Below are 17,434 nucleotides of genomic sequence, written 5' to 3' on the forward strand. Positions count from 1 at the left end.
ACTGCAAGGCTCCCTGCGATGATGGGATTCTGGGTAAACCACCAAGCCCAGAATTCCATGCATGGAGCCCTGGCTGCCAGTAAAAGCAGTGTTTCAACATGTCACAACAAACTACAATTCCCAGGATTCCCTGGTTTGACAAGGGAATTGCCTCCCCGCTTCCAGATCACAGCCCCAGAGAATGAGTCTACAGGATATCAGTGTTGCCAATTTAAGTCCACTTCTTCAGCTGCATTTGGATTTAATAATAATAATAATATTAATAATAATGGTGATAATGATAGAGAGATCTTGTAGCACCTTTGAGTCTCACTGAAAGAAAAGTTGGCAGCATGAGGTCTCCTAGACTTAAGCGTATTTCCTCAGATGCGTGGGAACTGTAGTTCATTGTGGCACCAGAGCTCTTTCTCACAAAACTACAATTCCCAGGGTTCCCTAGCACTGAGCCAGGGCAGTTAAAGCAGTCTCAAACTGGATTATTTCTGCAGTATGGATTGGACCTTGAGCATTTTTAATAACGAAGGTCCAAAACACTGCAGAAATAATCCAGTTTGTGACCGCTTTAACTCTCCTGGCTCAGTGCTAGGGAATCCTGGGAATTGTAGTTTATTGTGGCACCAGAGCTCTTTCTCATAAAACTACAATTCCCAGGGTTCCCTAGCACTGAGCCAGGGCAGTTAAAGCAGTCTCAAACTGGATTATTTCTGCAGTGTGTCTTGGACCCAACTCAGGCTGCATCTTCACTCCAGACTCCAGAGACAATTCCCAGGATTCCCTAGTACTGAGCCAGGGCAACTAAAAGGGTTTCAAACTGGATTTATTTCTGCAGTGTGGTTGCATCTGAACACATTTCTATTTGGCACAAAGCTTCCTGAACCCCCTTCATGTCAAAATAAATATCTTAAAAGGACTGAAAGATTCTTTGTTTGGTTCAATGGTGATTTTGAGGATTGAAATAAGTTACAATTATTTTTATTCAATTATATTTACGTTTATTTGCAAAACATCTGCCATTTTAACATTATGGGAATTTTCTGGGAATTGTGACTGAATATTCCGTGTGATCTGGGGGGATTCAGCGGGTTTTGGACAGACATTTCCGGGAATTATCTTCGAGGCTTGTTGGCAACACTGAATACAAAGCATCACACAGGATAGGGTTCAATAGCACTGGAAACAACATTTGGGGGGGGGGGGGGAGAGACGTTTTCTCTGGGGTCCTGGGGGAGGGGGCTCTGTCTGTGTGGGTGGAAACAGCCAAAATCTAGGCCAAATCCAAGAGGAGGGAGATGGAGGGACCCCAAAGCCCCATCTGGGGAGACTGACACTTCCCTGGCAACCTGGGAACTAGGCTTAAAGGCCCACAGGATCCAAATTAGGCATCCCCCACAACATCCTTTCACAACAACCCTGCGGAGGAGGACCAACAGAGAGACCCTCAGCCTCAAAAAGAACGCCCTCCTCCCGGTTTTGGAAACATGCTGAACAGGCCTTGGACCCCCTTGAAAGGATGTAGGTAAAAGGAGTAGAAGGAATCAATAAAGGAGTGAAAATGCCAAGGGAAGAGAAACATAAAGGGACAGCTTAAGGGGGGGGGGATCTGGAACCTGATCCAGGCACTTGCCCCCCAGAACCCATCATTAGAGCCTACGACAGATCACTGCGATGCTTTAAATGACTATTTCACAGATAATATCTCTCAGATAAGAGCTGACTTGGATGCCAGCATTATTGCAGAGGCTATAGGTGAGGTGTCCAGTGACTCTGTGAATAAGATCATACTGGATCAACTAAGGAAGGCATCTCCCCTCTGAATGACTGTCTTGAGGGAGTAATGGGCAAGATGAGGAAATCAAATTGAAAGTGAATCCGTTTAAGACAGAAGTACTTGTTGTTGGAGCCTCTAACCCAGGTATGGAGGTTTGTCTACCGCTCCTGGATGGGGTCACAGTTCCCCTAAAGGACTATGTTTGCAGTTTGGGGGTGCTCCTGGTTCCTTTGCTCCAGATGTCAGCTCAGATAGATGCGATGGCCAAGAGTGCCTGTTCTCAGCTTCGGTTGATACGCCAGCTGTGCCCTTTCCTGGAACCTGAAGACCCAGAAACTATGGTTCATGCACTGGTAAGCTCACATCTTGGCTTCTGCAATGCACTCTACATAGGGCTACCCTTGCAGTAAGTCTGGAAACTTCAACTAATTCAAAATATGGCAGCTCACTGTGACCATTTATGTATTTATTTATTTAGGTTCAGGTGAGCTTTATTTCTAAATTCAGATACAGTTATACATTTGAGATTGTACTTTCCAGTTATTTATAACTTCTGCCAGCATCTCTTGAACATACACGATATTTAAAGATCGATCATATTTACAGCTTCTAATACCTTCCAATACATGTTCTATTTATTATCTTGGCACAAACTATATATTCTGTACTGATATTTTGCCCTTTCCTGTATTTTCCCCTTACATTAGAAAAGAGGTAGAGAGCAAACTCTTCAAGTATCTTTATTTTATTTTCTGGAGTGAGATGGGCTTTTCCAACTGACTCACTTATAATTAGTATTAACTATTAATGAGTCCTTCTTTCTGGGAATGGCTCAAGCCCTTAAAGGCTCAGGCCCCTTCCTCCTCCTCCTCCATTTTCTCCTCTGGAGGGACTGAGCATGCTCAGTGGCAGCCAGGGCAGCCATCTTACTTCAGGGCAGAGGGGCTTCAGTGGCTGCTACTGAGCATGCCCAGATCTCTTGAGGACCATGCTCAGTACTCTCCCTCCCTCCCTTGGTGTTTCCATGGCGACAACAGACTCTGCCTGGCAACAGTGAAGGAGGCCTTTCTCAGAGGCACAAAGACACTCCTCTGGGGGGATGACATCACTGGTGGGCAACCGTCCAATCAGAGGGCAGCTGTTGGGGAAGAAGCTTCTAGAAGGTGGCTGCTGAGACTAGAGAGGCCTGAATGGGGTCCTAGGAGGCTGTGGCTTTGACCATTGGCTGCTTAGGAAGAAGAAGGGCTCCTTCTGGGTCTCCTTGGCAGGGAAGGGAAGGTGGGGCCTCCATGGGGCACTCCCCAGTTTGGTTCCTCTGTGAGAATGAGGACTGGAGGGGAAGAGCCCCATTTTGGAGCCAGTGATGGGGGATGGAGGGGCTTCTGTAGGGAGGCAGCTTTGGGGCTGGAAGCAAGGAAGGCCCCTTCTCCTCCTCCTCCTCCTCCAAAGGCTCCTCTGGCTGCCAGGCCTCCTCATCCTTCTTCGGAGTCTCTGTGGGTCTATGAGATTTCAGAGGGGAATCAAAGGGTGTCTCTGTGTGAATATATACATCTGCTTCTGTTCAGGCAAAAGGGGACCATCTCTGGTGTTGAAGCTCTTTCCAGACTCCTCTCCAAAGGCTGGATCCTGGAGAGAAGGGGCTCTGGCTCTGTTTCCTTCATTGCAAACAGCTGGTCTTCTTTCAACTGGGATGGACATCCTATCGCCCACCAGATGTTGACAGACTACAGCTCCCATCATCCCCTTGGACATCATAACAAATAAAAGAAGGATGTTGGGAGTTGTAGTGCACTGACACCTGGAGGCCAAAAGAAATCCCATCCCTAGTTTAGGACCAAGCCTTGTGCGTAATCCCAGCTAGAGGGGTTTGGGGTTGTTTTTCTTAATGAAGAAAGAAGGAACCCAAGACAAGAGCCTTTTCCTGATCCTTCGTCTGTTCAGTTGGCTTCTCTCTGGAGCAACCCTAAGAAGGAGGGAACTCCAAAGACCTTGTTATTAACTCACTGAACAAGGTCTTGCAAGCTGAAAGTCTTCCTTTCCTTGACTCAATCCACCTCCAGCCACTCTGTCTCTTTCCTGATGCCTTCCACTTTACTGACCATCCTCCTTTTTCCCAGTGATTCGTGTCATCTAACTATCTGCCCAAAGTACAATAGCTTCATTGATTTGTTTGATCTTCTAGGAAAGGTTGAGGCTTGCTTTGCTCTGAGAGCCATTGAATTCTATCTTTGGTGGTCCATGGAAGACTGCACAAGTGTTGCACATGTAAAACACCTCCATTTGTACTTTCTGCAGGTGTGCAAAGAACCAAGATGGCCTCCAAAGGAAGGAAGAGAGGAGAAACTTCCCTCAGTTCCTCCTTCGAGGAAGAAAATGGAGGAAAGAAGACCTTGGGACAGTAAATGTTCAGCCCTCCTTTTTTGAAGTGGAGCCATTGGGAATTTGAGAGACTGGGATGCAATGGGGGTCAGTTATGTACAATCCTCTGTCTTTCAGTGATTAGTTGATCCGTGGTCCCTGCCATCTTGCCCTTGCTTCCCCTCCCAGCCAATCAGGGCCAGGGATGGATTGAGGGATTGGGATTCCAGCCAACCAGAGCCAGGGATGGAGGGAGGGACTGGGATTCCAGCCAATTATGGCCCCTCAGAGTGTCCTCAGGAGGACTTCTTCTGTTCCTGCCTTTGTCCTTCTGTGGAAAATTGATTAAGGGAGAAAAAGATGACAAATGCAATGAACTATAAGGGAAGGTTATTGTTGGGGTATCTTTCCCCTTTTGTTGATTTGTTTTTAGTGGTTTTAATTCTGTGGAGAGTTTGTTTAATTGGGTTTTAGGAATAACCTTTTGAGATCTTATGTTTTTGCATATTCTTTGGTCAGCATTGGTTTTAATTCTTGTTAGCCACTCCTGCAGTCCCAGGGCTGGGGAAAAGACAGAAGGTGGGTGGGTGGAAGAATGATGGTGAAAGCAGAGGAGGAGAAGGATCCACTCTTCCCAGAGCCATCTCCAGCTCTGTCCTGTTTTGCCCCTGCAAGGCTAGCCAACCCTCAGTCCAGAATCTCAGTGTTTCAAGCACTGAGTGAAAGGGAGAAGGGAAGGTTGTCTCACCAAGTCCTGTGTAGCAAAAGCAGTGGTGGAATAATCCAGTCCACGTTCATCACGAGGCTTCAGTCATTCCAGTCCATCAGGTTCAAAGGGGAAATCTGAGAGTCCTCCAGGTCCCAGCAGAATTCCAGGTAACAGGCATTCAGCCAACATTCAAGGCAAGAGCAAGGTGTCTCCCAAGCACCACGGATGGTTCTCAACCATGCTGGACCGAGGGAGGTGCTGGGATATTTCTAACCCATCTGGGCTGTTGGCTTCCTACTTAACTATAGAGAATGCCCTTGTCTCTGTTTTTCCTGGGGTCTCTCTGTGGGCTCCAGTCAATCTGGCTCAGGAGGAGGGAAAGCTTGCTGCTGGGAACCTGACCCTGGGACTGGCTGCAGGCTTACCTCCGGAGGATCTGGACAGTGGCTGCAGCCCTGGCTTGTCCCTGGGATCTCAGCCTCCACCTCAGACTCAGAGGACAGGCCTGGATCCTGGCAGCAGGGCATGGCAAGCCCTCACCTGGAGTGCCACCTTCATTTCAAACCCCAAAGGGGGAAAGTTCCCAGAGACCTTCCCTGCAGAGTCTTGTAGGACCAATTGGCTGTGAGGTTTGAGGTGCTTCTGGTGAGATGCAGTTGTAGGGCAACACATTTGGAAGGCACCCATTTGGGGAAGAGGAAGAGAGAGGGAGGTGCGGCGGAGAACAGGAGCCGGAATCAACTGTTCCTCTGGATAGAACTGGATTGCAGCTCCCAGCAGCGTCTAGAAAACATGGCCAATGGTGAGGGAGAGTGGGAGTTGCAGTCCATCAACATCTGAAAATCTACCTGATTCCCATCCCTGTTGGAAAGGTTGGGTTGCTTTTAAGGAGTTTGTGGGGGGTGGCTTGCCCCCAAATTTGTTGGACAATCAGCTCAGGACTGGCATCTCTGCCAGGATGATGTTCCTGCCACCCTCACGCTTGACCTCGCCTGAGCCAGGGAAGAGCTGCCACACTCAGAGGCATTCCTAGTATATTTGTGCAAATCATCAATCATCCCTCTCTTCTACAGCCTTTTTGGGTCCAGCGGAGCTGCTGGACAAGCAGAAGAGGGCAAGGCTCGCTTTCTCTTGCCAGACCCATAACTTCAGCACCCCTTCTTAGCAGCGCCTAGGTGATGACCCCCGCACCCTCCTGGCAATGCCCTTGGCCATCCTTCTGGCCTGGGCCAGTCAGGCCCTGGACCGTCTTCCTTCCTGATCTCTCACACCAAGTTATAGTCGGTGTCCTGACTGAGGTTCTCTGGCTAGTGCTGGAGGAAATGCTTGCCTTTGCGTGGAGTGGGAATCTCTGGCTTCAATTATCTTATTCAAGAAGAATATGCAAAAATTCTGAGGAAGTCAGTGAGCATGTGAAATAAAAGTACTGTCAATCCTCGGTATACGCTGGGGTTTGGTTCCAGGACCCACGGTGGATGCCAGAACCCATGCATTCTCAAGTTACAGCGGACCCTTGTTATACGCTGGGGTTTGGTTCAAGATCCCCTGTGTATTACAAAATCTGTGTATGCTCAAGTGCCATTCAATACAATGACATAGAAAAATGGTGTCTCTTATAAAAAATGGAAAATCAAGGTCTGATATTTGAAATTTATACTTTTTTTAACATTTTCAAACCATGTATGCTTGAATCTGTATATAAAATAATCCCTGTATAAGAAGCGCCGACTGTACCTTAAATACAAGGGCATACTAAACTAGTGTCCCTTAAATAAAATAAAATAAAAAGAGTTACTTTTTGGAACTGATAAATTTTGAAAATATTTTCAAGGTCTGGATGCTTGAATCCATGGACAAACATCCGTGGAAATTAGCTGGGAAACAAAGCAGTCCCAGATTGCAAGCAGACCTCTAGAGATTCCCTCCAAAGCTGGTCCAGAAACAGTCTAATTTCATGTTATCTAAGCAGAAAGGCAGACTAGTCCATCTTCTGGGATTAAGCTGGAGCCACGTCTAGCCAGCAAGAAAGGTCTGAAAGCGAAACAGCGTGGTGCCATGGACTGAGGGCTGGACTAGGACCGGGAGGCCAGGATTCGAATCCTCACTCAGCCTTGGAAATCCATGGGTGAGCTTGCATATATCGCACTCTCTCAGCCTCAAAGGAAGGCTCTGCTGAATAAATATGGACATAAAAGAGACCCCTATGACTAAGTATTATACAGTGGTTTGAGTATTGGCCTAGTACTCTGAGAAACCAAAGTTTAAATCCTCACTCGGCCATAGAAACTCAATGGCTGCCCTTGGGCAAGTAACACTTTCTCAGTCTCAGAAGAAGGCAATGGTAGCAAGGTTTTTACCAGAGGACCTCAAGGTGTGGGGCGGATTGTATGGGAGAAGGCGATCCTGTAAGTAAGGTTACAACCAAGACCTTGTACTGTGCCCTGAAATTAATAGGCAGCCAATTAAGAGATTTTAATATAGGTGCGATATGGTCACCTGTAGATCTTCCAGTGACCACTCTGACAGCCATATTTTGGATTAGATGAATTTTCCAGACTTGGTACAAGGGTAGCTTAGGTAGAGCGCATTACAGAAGTCAAGATGTGAAGTTACCAGAGCATGCATGATAGTTTTCTACAGGTTCCAGGAAGGGGCGCAGTTGGCATATCAACCAAAGCTGATAACAGGCACTCCTGGCCATCGCAGCTATCCGAACTCACATCTGGACCAACGGATTCAGGGCACCCCCAAACTGCAAACACAGTCCTTTAGGGGAAGTGTGACCCCATCCAGGACTGGTTGACAAACCTCCATACCTGGATTAGGATCTCCATCAAGTACCTCAGTCTTATCTGGATTCAGTTTTAATCTGTTTCTCCTCATCCAGCACATTACTGCCCCAAGACATTCATTCAGAGGGGAGATGCCTTCCTTAGTTGATGCAGAGGTCTGGGATATGAAGAGATATAGTTGGGTGTCATCAGTGTACTGATAGCACTCCACTCCATGTCTCCAGATGATCTCTCCCAGCGGTTTCATGTAGATGTTACACAGCATTAGTGACAGGATGATGCCCTGAGGAATCAGTACTCAGGGCCAGTGGGGAAGCTGGGCTTTGGGGGCTGGGAGAGAGAGTTGGGAAAGAGACCCTCCCTTTGGGCCCTAGATGGGGAGGGTGACATATGCCTCCTTTGGACCGATGCAGAGGTGGGCATCCCCTTCCTCCTTCTGCACCAAACAAAGCCCCCTGGACCTAGCATAGATTCACTACAGGTCCCCTACACAACAGATACTCCATGCTTTCTTAGAGTGGTGGGGGATTAGGGGATGGGGAATTGGAGAGGGCCCTGGTTATGTCCTGTAGCTGGATGTGAAATGAGTGCATCATAAATAAATAGATAAATCATCTGCTGAAACTTCCAGAGGTCCCCAGTGCTTTTCCCCAGCATCAGCCCCTTTCCCAAGAAGGCTCCATCTACACTATAGAAATAAGGCACTTTGACACCACTTTAACCACTCAGTGCTATGGAATCCTGGGATTTTACATTCTCTGCCACAGAGCTCTCATGCCACAACAAACTACAAATCCCAGGATTCCACAAAATGGAGCCAGGAGAGTTAAAGCGGTTTCAAACTGGATTATATCTTGTTTGGGGGACTAGCCTTCTCTTAGAAGCCAAAGCCCAATGTTTGTGAAGAAGAAGAATAAGGATTGTATTAAAACTATCTTCCTATTTCTGATCCTTTTTAAAAACCCTTGTTCCCCAGAAGGAGCAGAGCTTTGTAATAAGAAAACCCTCTCAGAAAAGAGACACAAAAGACACACAAAGACACACACTTCCTTCCTTTTGGCCCAAGGAGCCTGGCCTCCTTCTGACTCTGGAGCCTCAGGAGAGAAAGAGAGGCCTCTGTTCAACTGAGGCTCAGAGAAGGTTCTGGAACATTATTCCCCACAGTCACAAGCATTACACAAAATGGCTGCCAGAACACAAGGAGGCAGGGACTGGGATTCCAGCCAATGAGGGCCAGGTATGGCTCATGAAGGTATAAGTCTGAGTGATCTTAGATAGAGAGGCCTCCACATACATACATATATGTATATGCAGAAACACACATGCACACATCCATCTGTTGTTGTCCATTGTTCTGGTCCGTTGTTCCAGGTGATGCTGGAGAAGAGCCCTGCCTCCAGAGGAACCAAAGGCTGCAGGCGACGAGGAGAGGGACTCCTTGCCCAATGCATGGCTCACCTGGAGGGAAAGCACCAGGAAGGCCAGTTCCCCCACCTTCACAAAGGCCCCATTCCCACTCCCTCATTTGCCCTGGATAGAACTGGGCAGATCCGGGTGCCCCCATATCGAATCTCCCTGGAAACAAGTTCCTACTGCCCTTTACCTCAGTCAGGGTAATCTACCCCCTGAACCTGACCCAATCTGACCGGGGCTGAGTTCATATTTGCCGGCAGCAGGGAAGAGCTGGTTGTTTTCAAAAAGAAAGGGTCAATAGTCCGCTTTCAGAAATACCACGCTAAGGGGGATTTGCCATAGATCTCTTGTGCAAGCCCCTGATGGAGTTGTGTTAAAATCGGCGCAAGTGTGAACTTCCAACTTTTAAACCGGTTTGGGGACCGGGGTAAAATGTAGTATGCATGGTCCCTACATTTAAGGGTGAAGGGAGCAAGAAACAACAAGCAAAGCCTAAACACTTCCTTTTACCATTGCAGAGTTGGAGCGTGTCGCCACCCTGGAACTGTCAATGGCTCACCTGCAGCAAGGCCATGAGTAGCACATAATGTGGCTATACAACTCGGTGTGTGGCGCTCCCCACAACAATGATGCGGGTCTTCCTTTTTTTACTTTAAAAATGTTTATTACACTGAGATATTCCCATGATAGTATTTAAATTACCAAATATCGACCAAATATTAACTATTAATTCAACGGATGTTATCTCCCTTTTCTTCAAATGTTTTAAGACAACTCCATTCCATTTCTAAATCTTCTTTTGATTTCCCTCTGAGTAAAGCAGATACTACATCCATATTTCTAGCTTCATGTATCTTAATCAACCAGTCTTTGATAGGAGGATTAATGGTAGATTTCCAAACTTGAGCTAATAAGATCCTTGCACATGAGACCATATATAATATAAATGTATTGTATTTTACTGACTTTATGTTGTGTGTCATGTTTAGTAAAAATAAATTTGGTTCAAAGGGAATATTTATATCAAGAATGTTTTGGATGGTTCCATGAATCCTTTGCCAGAATCCTTGAGCTTTAATGCATGTCCACCAATATGAAAGAAGCTTCCCTTGGGTTCCCCGCATTTCCAGCACTTAGTATTGCCAGTTTTGTATATCTAGTGGGTTTTTTGGGGGGGTTAGATACCACCTGTATAACATTTTGATATAATTTTCTTTATAGTTTTGGCACAGAGTGAATTTATTTGTTCCTTTCCATGATTTTCCCCATTCCTCTATAGTTATAGTTTTATTTATATCACGTGCCCATCTTACCATGCTGTGTTTAATAATTTCATCTTCTAGATCTCTTTCTTTTAAAAGTTTATAATATTTGGATATGTGTTTACCTTTTTGGTCCATCATAATTTTATCTATTTCATTGTTATCCATCGTTAACTCAGGAGCTTTATTGTCTGCCTTAAAACGATTGTTTAATTAGTTGTATAAAAACCAATCCTTCATGTTTCCTCTTTCATTAACTTCTTCCATAGATTTCATATTGTATTTTCCTTCTGGTGTTTGGTTTATTAAATCTCCGTATCTTAGCCATGGAGTATCTTTGTCCTTTGTTCTATTGTAATAGGCTTCTTGCAATGACCCCCAAAATTTATGTCTCATTTTATACCATGCTTTAAGCAATGATCTTCTTATAACATAATGGTTAAAAGTATTATTATCTTTTGGTTTTGTATACCACATATATGCATGTATACCAAGATTCAGGTTAGCTTTTTCTATATTCAATAAATTATTGTTTTCTAATTTGAATCATTCTTCTAGTCATTTGAGACAAGCTGCATAATAATACAGCTTAAAGTTTGGTAAGTTACATCCCCCCTTGAAGCAAAGATCATTTACTAAGGCAACCATAACAGTTTCGACTCCGTATCCCATCCTGAGGCCAGTTTGAAATGGGTCCAGATAATCTGTTTCATCCAAGACCGCTTGGAGATGAAGAGCAACTGCCCTCTCAATCATATTGCTTAGAAATGGGAGACTGGTCTGTAATTGTTCATGTCCAAGGGATCTAGGGAGGACTTTTCCATAAAGGGCCGTAGCACCGCTTCTTTTAAGCATGATGGAAAATAGCCCTAACTAAGAGATGCATCTATGATATATCTCAGGTGATATAAAAAGGGCAAACGTCGGGAGGGCGAGTTCTCCTCTTCACACTTCCAAGGAGCTTGTCCACATCCTCAGTACTCAGATTCAAATTGATCCAGTATGATCTTACTCAGGGACACCTCACTTACAGCCTCCGCAATAATGCTGACGTCCAATTTGGCTCTTATCTGAGAGATATTATCTGTGAAATAGTCATTTAAAGTATTATAGTGAGCTCTAATAATGGGTTCCAGGAGGAAGGTGCCTAATCAGGTCCCAGATCTCCACCCCCCCCCCCCGACTTCAGCAGTCCCTTTATGCTTCTCTTCCCTTGGCACTTTCATTCCTTTCAGATGCCCCAAAGACCCCTTGTCAGCATGCGCAGGGATTGTAAGGCCTTTGCTGCTGCCGCTGCTTATTCCGCTGGCGGCCTTTGGAAGAAGGGAAGGACTACGGCCTTTTTTCCTTCCTTCCTTCCGGAATGGAGCCCAAGCTGCAGAGCTGGACTCAGGAGGGAAAGACTGGGAAGGCTCTCCTTTGTACATATAGCTCTGTCTCTCTGAGTATATATGTGTGTTTGCCTCTGTTTTTATGGTTGGGAATGGAGCTGAGGGCTGAGGAGAGAAGAAAGGGCACATTTTGTGCAAATGCAGAATTTCTGTACACCAATGAGTCCAGTGTGTTGAAGCAACAAAAACTTTATTTCAAACACATAATCAGAAATTCAGTGTTTAAGTCAGAGTTGCCCTCCCCAAAGCAAACATTAAAACCCCAAAACCTAAAACATCACACTCGTCCAAACCTGCCCCCCCTCCAATTCCCACAGTCTATGTCCCACAGATAACAAGGCCCCCTTTGCCATTCCCACAAACTAGCCCTTTCTGTTAATACCCGTCCCCAACTTTCTTCAGCCAACATCGAACAAATTCCAAATGCTATCATTCCCATAACTATTCCAACCAGCTGCAGCCAATCCCACCCCTCTGTTTAACTAACCTATTCCACCACCATGGTCCCCACTCAAATTTATAAACTAAAGCAATAATCTATACTAATGGCAATTAAAACCTCAACTCCACAAAATATAACTGAAAAACATAAACAGGCATATGGACACACAAACCTAACACACGGAATCACAAGGGCTTTTTCTTATCACCACAAGATTTAAAATATATTCTTTGTTTTGCTTCTTGATAAATATAATGTTAGTTCATTTCTGGAATTTGTGTGGCTTCTCTCCTGTGTGGATTCTCTGATGTGCCAATAGGTATGACTTGGAAGAAAAACATTTCCAACAATCCTGGCATTTGTATGGCTTCTCTCCTGTGTGGACTCTTTGATGTGCCAATAGATATGACTTTGAAGAAAAACATTTCCCACAATGCTGGCATTTGTTTGGGTTCTCTCCTGTGTGGACTCTCTGATGTGTCACTAGGTTTGACTTTGAAGAAAAACATTTCCCACAATCCTGGCATTTGTTTGGGTTCTCTCCTGTGTGGACTCTCTGATGTGCCAATAGGTATGACTTTGAAGAAAAACATTTCCCACAATGCTGGCATTTGTATGGCTTCTCTCCTGTGTGGACTCTCTGATGTGCCAATAGGTCTGACTTCTGAGAAAAACATTTCCCACAATGCTGGCATTTGTATGGCTTCTCTCCTGTGTGGACTCTCTTATGTGCCAATAGGTGTGACTTCCGAGAAAAACATTTCCCACAATGCTGGCATTTGTATGGCTTCTCTCCTGTGTGGACTCTCTGATGTGTCACTAGGTTTGACTTGGAAGAAAAACATTTCCCACAATGCTGGCATTTGTTTGGGTTTCCTCCTGTGTGGACTCTCTGATGTGCCAATAGGTATGACTTTGAAGAAAAACATTTCCAACAATGCTGGCATTTGTATGGCTTCTCTCCTGTGTGGACTCTCTGATGTGCCAATAGGTCTGACTTCTGAGAAAAACATTTCCCACAATCCTGGCATTTGTATGGCTTCTCTCCTGTGTGGACTCTCTGATGTGCCAATAGGTGTGACCTCTGAGAAAAACATTTCCCACAATGCTGGCATTTGTATGGCTTCTCTCCTGTGTGGACTCTCTGATGCTTCACTAGGTCTGGCTTCTGAGAACAACATTTCCCACAATGCTGGCATTTGTATGGCTTCTCTCCTGTGTGGACTCTTCGATGCATGACAAGGACTGACTTGTAGGCAAAACACTTCCCACAATGTTGGCATTTGTATGGCTTCTCTCCTGTGTGGACTCTCTGATGTATCACTAGGTGTGCCTTTGAAGAAAAACATTTTCCACAATGCTGGCATTTGTATGGCTTCTCTCCTGTGTGGAATCTTTGATGCATGACTAGGAATGACATGTAAGCAAAATATTTCCCACAGTGCTGGCATTTATGTGGCTTCTTTCTTGTGTGGACTTTCTCATGACTGACAAATTCTTCTGTAAAGGAGGACAATGACAGACAAGACTGAATCTCAGTGTTAAGAGAGGAAAGGGTTACGCCAAGATTTAGCCCCACATTTATCCCTCCCTATTTGAGATTAAATTAATAATGTTGGTGTGAGTGACCTGAGCATGACCCTGTTCTGGATGCCCCAAATCCATATAATGACTGTATCCTTACTCAGAGCTACCAAAGGCTCTGTTTGATTCAGGAACTGCTATAGATTGGCTGAGTCCAGAGGTCACTATTGCCCCAGTAAAACTATTTCGCCCTATTGAGCTAAGTACCAAACTCCCCTAAAAGCATAGTACTTGCATCCCACAACATTCCAGAATTGGCAGTTTAGGATTGGATATTTAGAATCCTTACAAAGTGGAGAACAATAGTGCCTTGCTAAAACTAGAAATTTCACGATTCCGCAGGAAGTTGTTATGGCAATTAAATTTCGTGTGAAAGGGAACTAGGAATCGTAGTACAGCACAAGTTGAACATGTGTCAACAGTGTGATGCAGCAGCTAAAAAGGCCAATGTGATCCTAGGCTGTATCAATAGGAGTATAGTGTCAAGATCAAGGGAAGTAATAGTGCCACTCTATTATGTTTTGGCCTGGGCTCACTTGCAACAATCCTGTGTCCAGTTCTAGGCACCACAATTCAAACAGATGTTGAGAAGCTGGAGCATGTCCAGAGGAGGGAAACCAAAATGGTGAATGGTCTGGAAACCATGCTCTCTGAGGAATGACTTAGGAAGCTGGGTATGTTTAGCTTGGAGAAGAGAAGGTTAAGACTGGATATGACAGACCTGTTCAAATATTTGAAGAGATGTCATATTCAGGATGGAACAGGCTTGCTTTCTGCTACTCCAGAGAAAAGGACATGGAACAATGGATGCAAGCCACAGGGACAAGAGATTCCACTTAAACTTTAGGAGGAACCTCCTCACAGTAAGAGCTCTTCAACAGTGGAATATACTCTTTCAGAGTTTGGTGGAGTCTTCTTTAGAGGTTTTTAAACCGAGGCTGGATAGCCATCTCTTGGGGATGCTTTGAATGTCTATTCCTGCATGGCAGAAGATTGAACCGGATGGTCCTTGTGATCTCTTTCAACTCTTTGATTCTATAATTCTAAAGTGGAATCATAGCGCTCTGACAGTGAATTATGAAAGGGCCCTCAGTCTTAACAGGAAGGGCAATGGATTCAGGTTCCTTACCCACAGAGGCCACATTCTCATAATTCTCCATCATAACAGAACTGTACATCAGTTTCTGCTTTTTTGTCAACAGTTTCCATTCCTCCTCGGTGAAATATACTGCCACATCCGCAAAGGTCACCTGCAATAGAAAATAGCCCTCATCCATAGAGTGACTAAACAAAAGGGGAGGAAAGCACATGGTGCATTGCAAATATTATTTCAACACTTCAGAATTCAGTCCAGGAAATAAACTTTAAATTCTGCAAGCAAGAAAAAGCTACAGCCTTTGAGATCCAGTTTGTCTCGAATTCTTTCAATACAATATAAAATATGATAAACAATATAAATTAGGCCATTTCTGGAATATTATTGATTGATTAAGATACTGACTATCTCAACATGTATAGTACATTTAGTCACCAATGAATCATTTAGCCATATCTCACCTAATTTCAGAGGCAAATTTCCTTTTTAAAAAACAGTTCTGGGGAGCTTGAGGGCCACTGGGACCACCCTCAATTTAAGTCCAGAGATATTCTTCCATATCCCCCAGCATTTCACAGATGTGGAAAGCAAGACACATGTGGACAAGCAACACCAGAAGGGGTCAAGATGGCCAAAGTTGTTAATTATAATGATCACACAAGCGAGGAAGGGTACAGAAGTTTGTTTTTGCTCCGACTCCTGGCAAGGGAAAGATCCTGCCCCCTTCTCTCCTCCCCTCTTTTACGTTGATGGGCTGCACACTCTTTTGAACTTGGAACACATTTTGCAGCAACTGAACTGACCTGAGGAGAAGGGGGAAAGTGGGAGGAGGAGAGTGAAATAGGACATTTTCAAAGCCCCTTCAAAAAATGAGGTGATAGAGGATTAACCAGGACTCTCTCTGCCAAACTGCGACAGTATGTTCTCTGCTTGCTTTCATGAGCCGGCCCAGACACAGATGAAACTAACAGTCAGGATGGCAACTTACCAAAGAGTTGTTGTACCTCTGAAACCTCTTTCTGTTGGAGCCCAGCTCCCTCTGCTTGGCCTTTGTGTTGGCCATCATGTGGAAAGGGGGATCCTGGTGGCCCTGCACTTCTGTCACTTCCAACAAAAGACACTCCAAAGCCGTGTCCAAAGTGTCCAAGATGAAGTTCCTGAGAAAAGAGACAAGGGTTAGGCTTGCTTTGGCTAGAAACCCTGCAGCACTCAAAGTCACTGATCATCATGACTTCTCTTTCACAAAGAGGAGGAGCGGGAGGACCTGCTTTATGTCCCAGGTGGAGAAGCTGTAGCTCCTGGGCTGCATAAGAGCTACATTACCTTAGAGATCTGATCTATGGCCTCCCCTCATCATGGCCCCCTCCCCATTTAGACACTGGTCAAAAAATCATTTCATTTTTGTAGATGATACTATTTGTCTAAGCTTAACTGCTGTTTTTGTTATGTCAGTCATAGCAGGAGCATGAAGTATGCACCTCCTCCCTCTGCTTGCTAAAGCCACATAGAAATTGAAGCGTGTACACTTGTGTGCATTGTTTCTGAATGGATCTATTGTCAAAATGACAATTTCTTCACTTTTCCTTGTATATTTTTTAAAAAGATGAACACTGCTGAACGTGTTGCACTTGAAATATCAAAAATCTATAAAATGTATAGGTTTATGACTGAACATTGAACCATGGATTATGCTCATTTGGGGGAAGTGAAGATGTATGTAAACTCATTTTATAAGCCCAGTGAAACGAATACCTCATAAAACTCTAGCAAACACCACATACACACACAGTCCCCACACAAAGGACTCACTGCCACACTGTGTGTCTGGGGTCTGGAAATCTCTTCCATCTTCTGGGAAGACAATGCTGCTAGAGAATGAACTTGGGGCTTTATGCCTGCAAAGCATGGGATCACTCTCTCAGATGCAACCCTTCCACACAATCCTGGACTGAAACATTTAAACAAAGGTCCTCTTCCAGCTCCAGGAATAAAGGCCTACCTTCAGTACAAAGACACAGATGCTAGCAGCCCCAGAAAGGCCTCTCCTGCAGTCCTTTATGGCCGGAGCTTCCCTGGGTCAGAGGCCGTCTCCTCAGCCGTAGAGAAGGGTTGCTCTGAGTGCGAAGGAGGAGGAGGTCCAAGGGCTGAGGGAGGGAAGGCAATGGGAAAAGGTCAGTGCCAATGGCCATGGAGGGCAGAAGGTGACAATGCCTAGGAAACTCCCCTGAGTCCCAGCCATTCTAGGAATGAGTGGCAGGAGTGAGTCCAGGGGGCTGAGGGGGTCTCCTTTCCCAAAGGGGGAGGCAAGGACCGGTGGACCCTCCCCAGCTAGGGCCCAAAGGGAGGGTCTCTTTCCCCACCTCTCTCTCCCAGCCCTCAAAGCCCAGCCTCCCCACTGCCCCCGAGTCTCTGTCTCCCTTCATCAGACCCCCACAGACCCCTTCCTTCCTTCCTTCCTTCCTTCCTTCCTTCCTTCCTTCCTTCCCCCCAAAATGGAGAGTCAGAGGCACAAAGGGACACACTTCCTTCCTTTTGGCCCAAGGAGCCTGGCCTCCTTCTGACTCTGGAGCCTCACGAGAGAAAGAGAAGCCTCTGTTCAACTGAGGCCTCAGAGAAGTT

At 45.3% G+C, this 17,434-nt stretch overlaps 2 protein-coding genes across 2 annotated transcripts in view; one reads left to right on the forward strand and one right to left on the reverse strand.

Moving 5' to 3' along the window:
• LOC149282475 (uncharacterized) overlaps nt 1-17,434 on the forward strand; it is a 186,896-nt gene that overhangs the window by 150,387 nt on the left and 19,075 nt on the right. The gene's annotated exons all lie outside the window — the stretch shown is intronic.
• On the reverse strand, nt 5,766-13,561 carry LOC149282483 (uncharacterized). Its single transcript, XM_089498149.1, has 2 exons — nt 12,568-13,561; nt 5,766-5,827 (listed from the first exon to the last, which is right to left on the reverse strand). Exons 1-2 carry the CDS (start codon nt 13,553-13,555, stop codon nt 5,766-5,768), a joined length of 1,050 nt encoding a protein of 349 aa, XP_089354275.1. The 5' UTR covers nt 13,556-13,561.

This window comes from Sceloporus occidentalis, unplaced genomic scaffold (assembly GCF_023333645.1).
Source record: "Sceloporus occidentalis isolate IW3139 unplaced genomic scaffold, rSceOcc1.0.p SCAF_114, whole genome shotgun sequence".
NCBI lineage: Eukaryota > Metazoa > Chordata > Lepidosauria > Squamata > Phrynosomatidae > Sceloporus > Sceloporus occidentalis.

Bases quoted from the DNA above. Each gene is read 5' to 3' on its own strand.
- LOC149282483 (XM_089498149.1), bottom strand. From the start codon at position 13,555: ATGTCATTCCTAGTCATGCATCAAAGATTCCACACAGGAGAGAAGCCA. The intron at 5,828-12,567 runs GTGGGAAATGTT...TCCCTGGCTCAG, and splicing joins CCCAAACAAATGCCAGCATT to GCGAGGTCAAGCGTGAGGGT.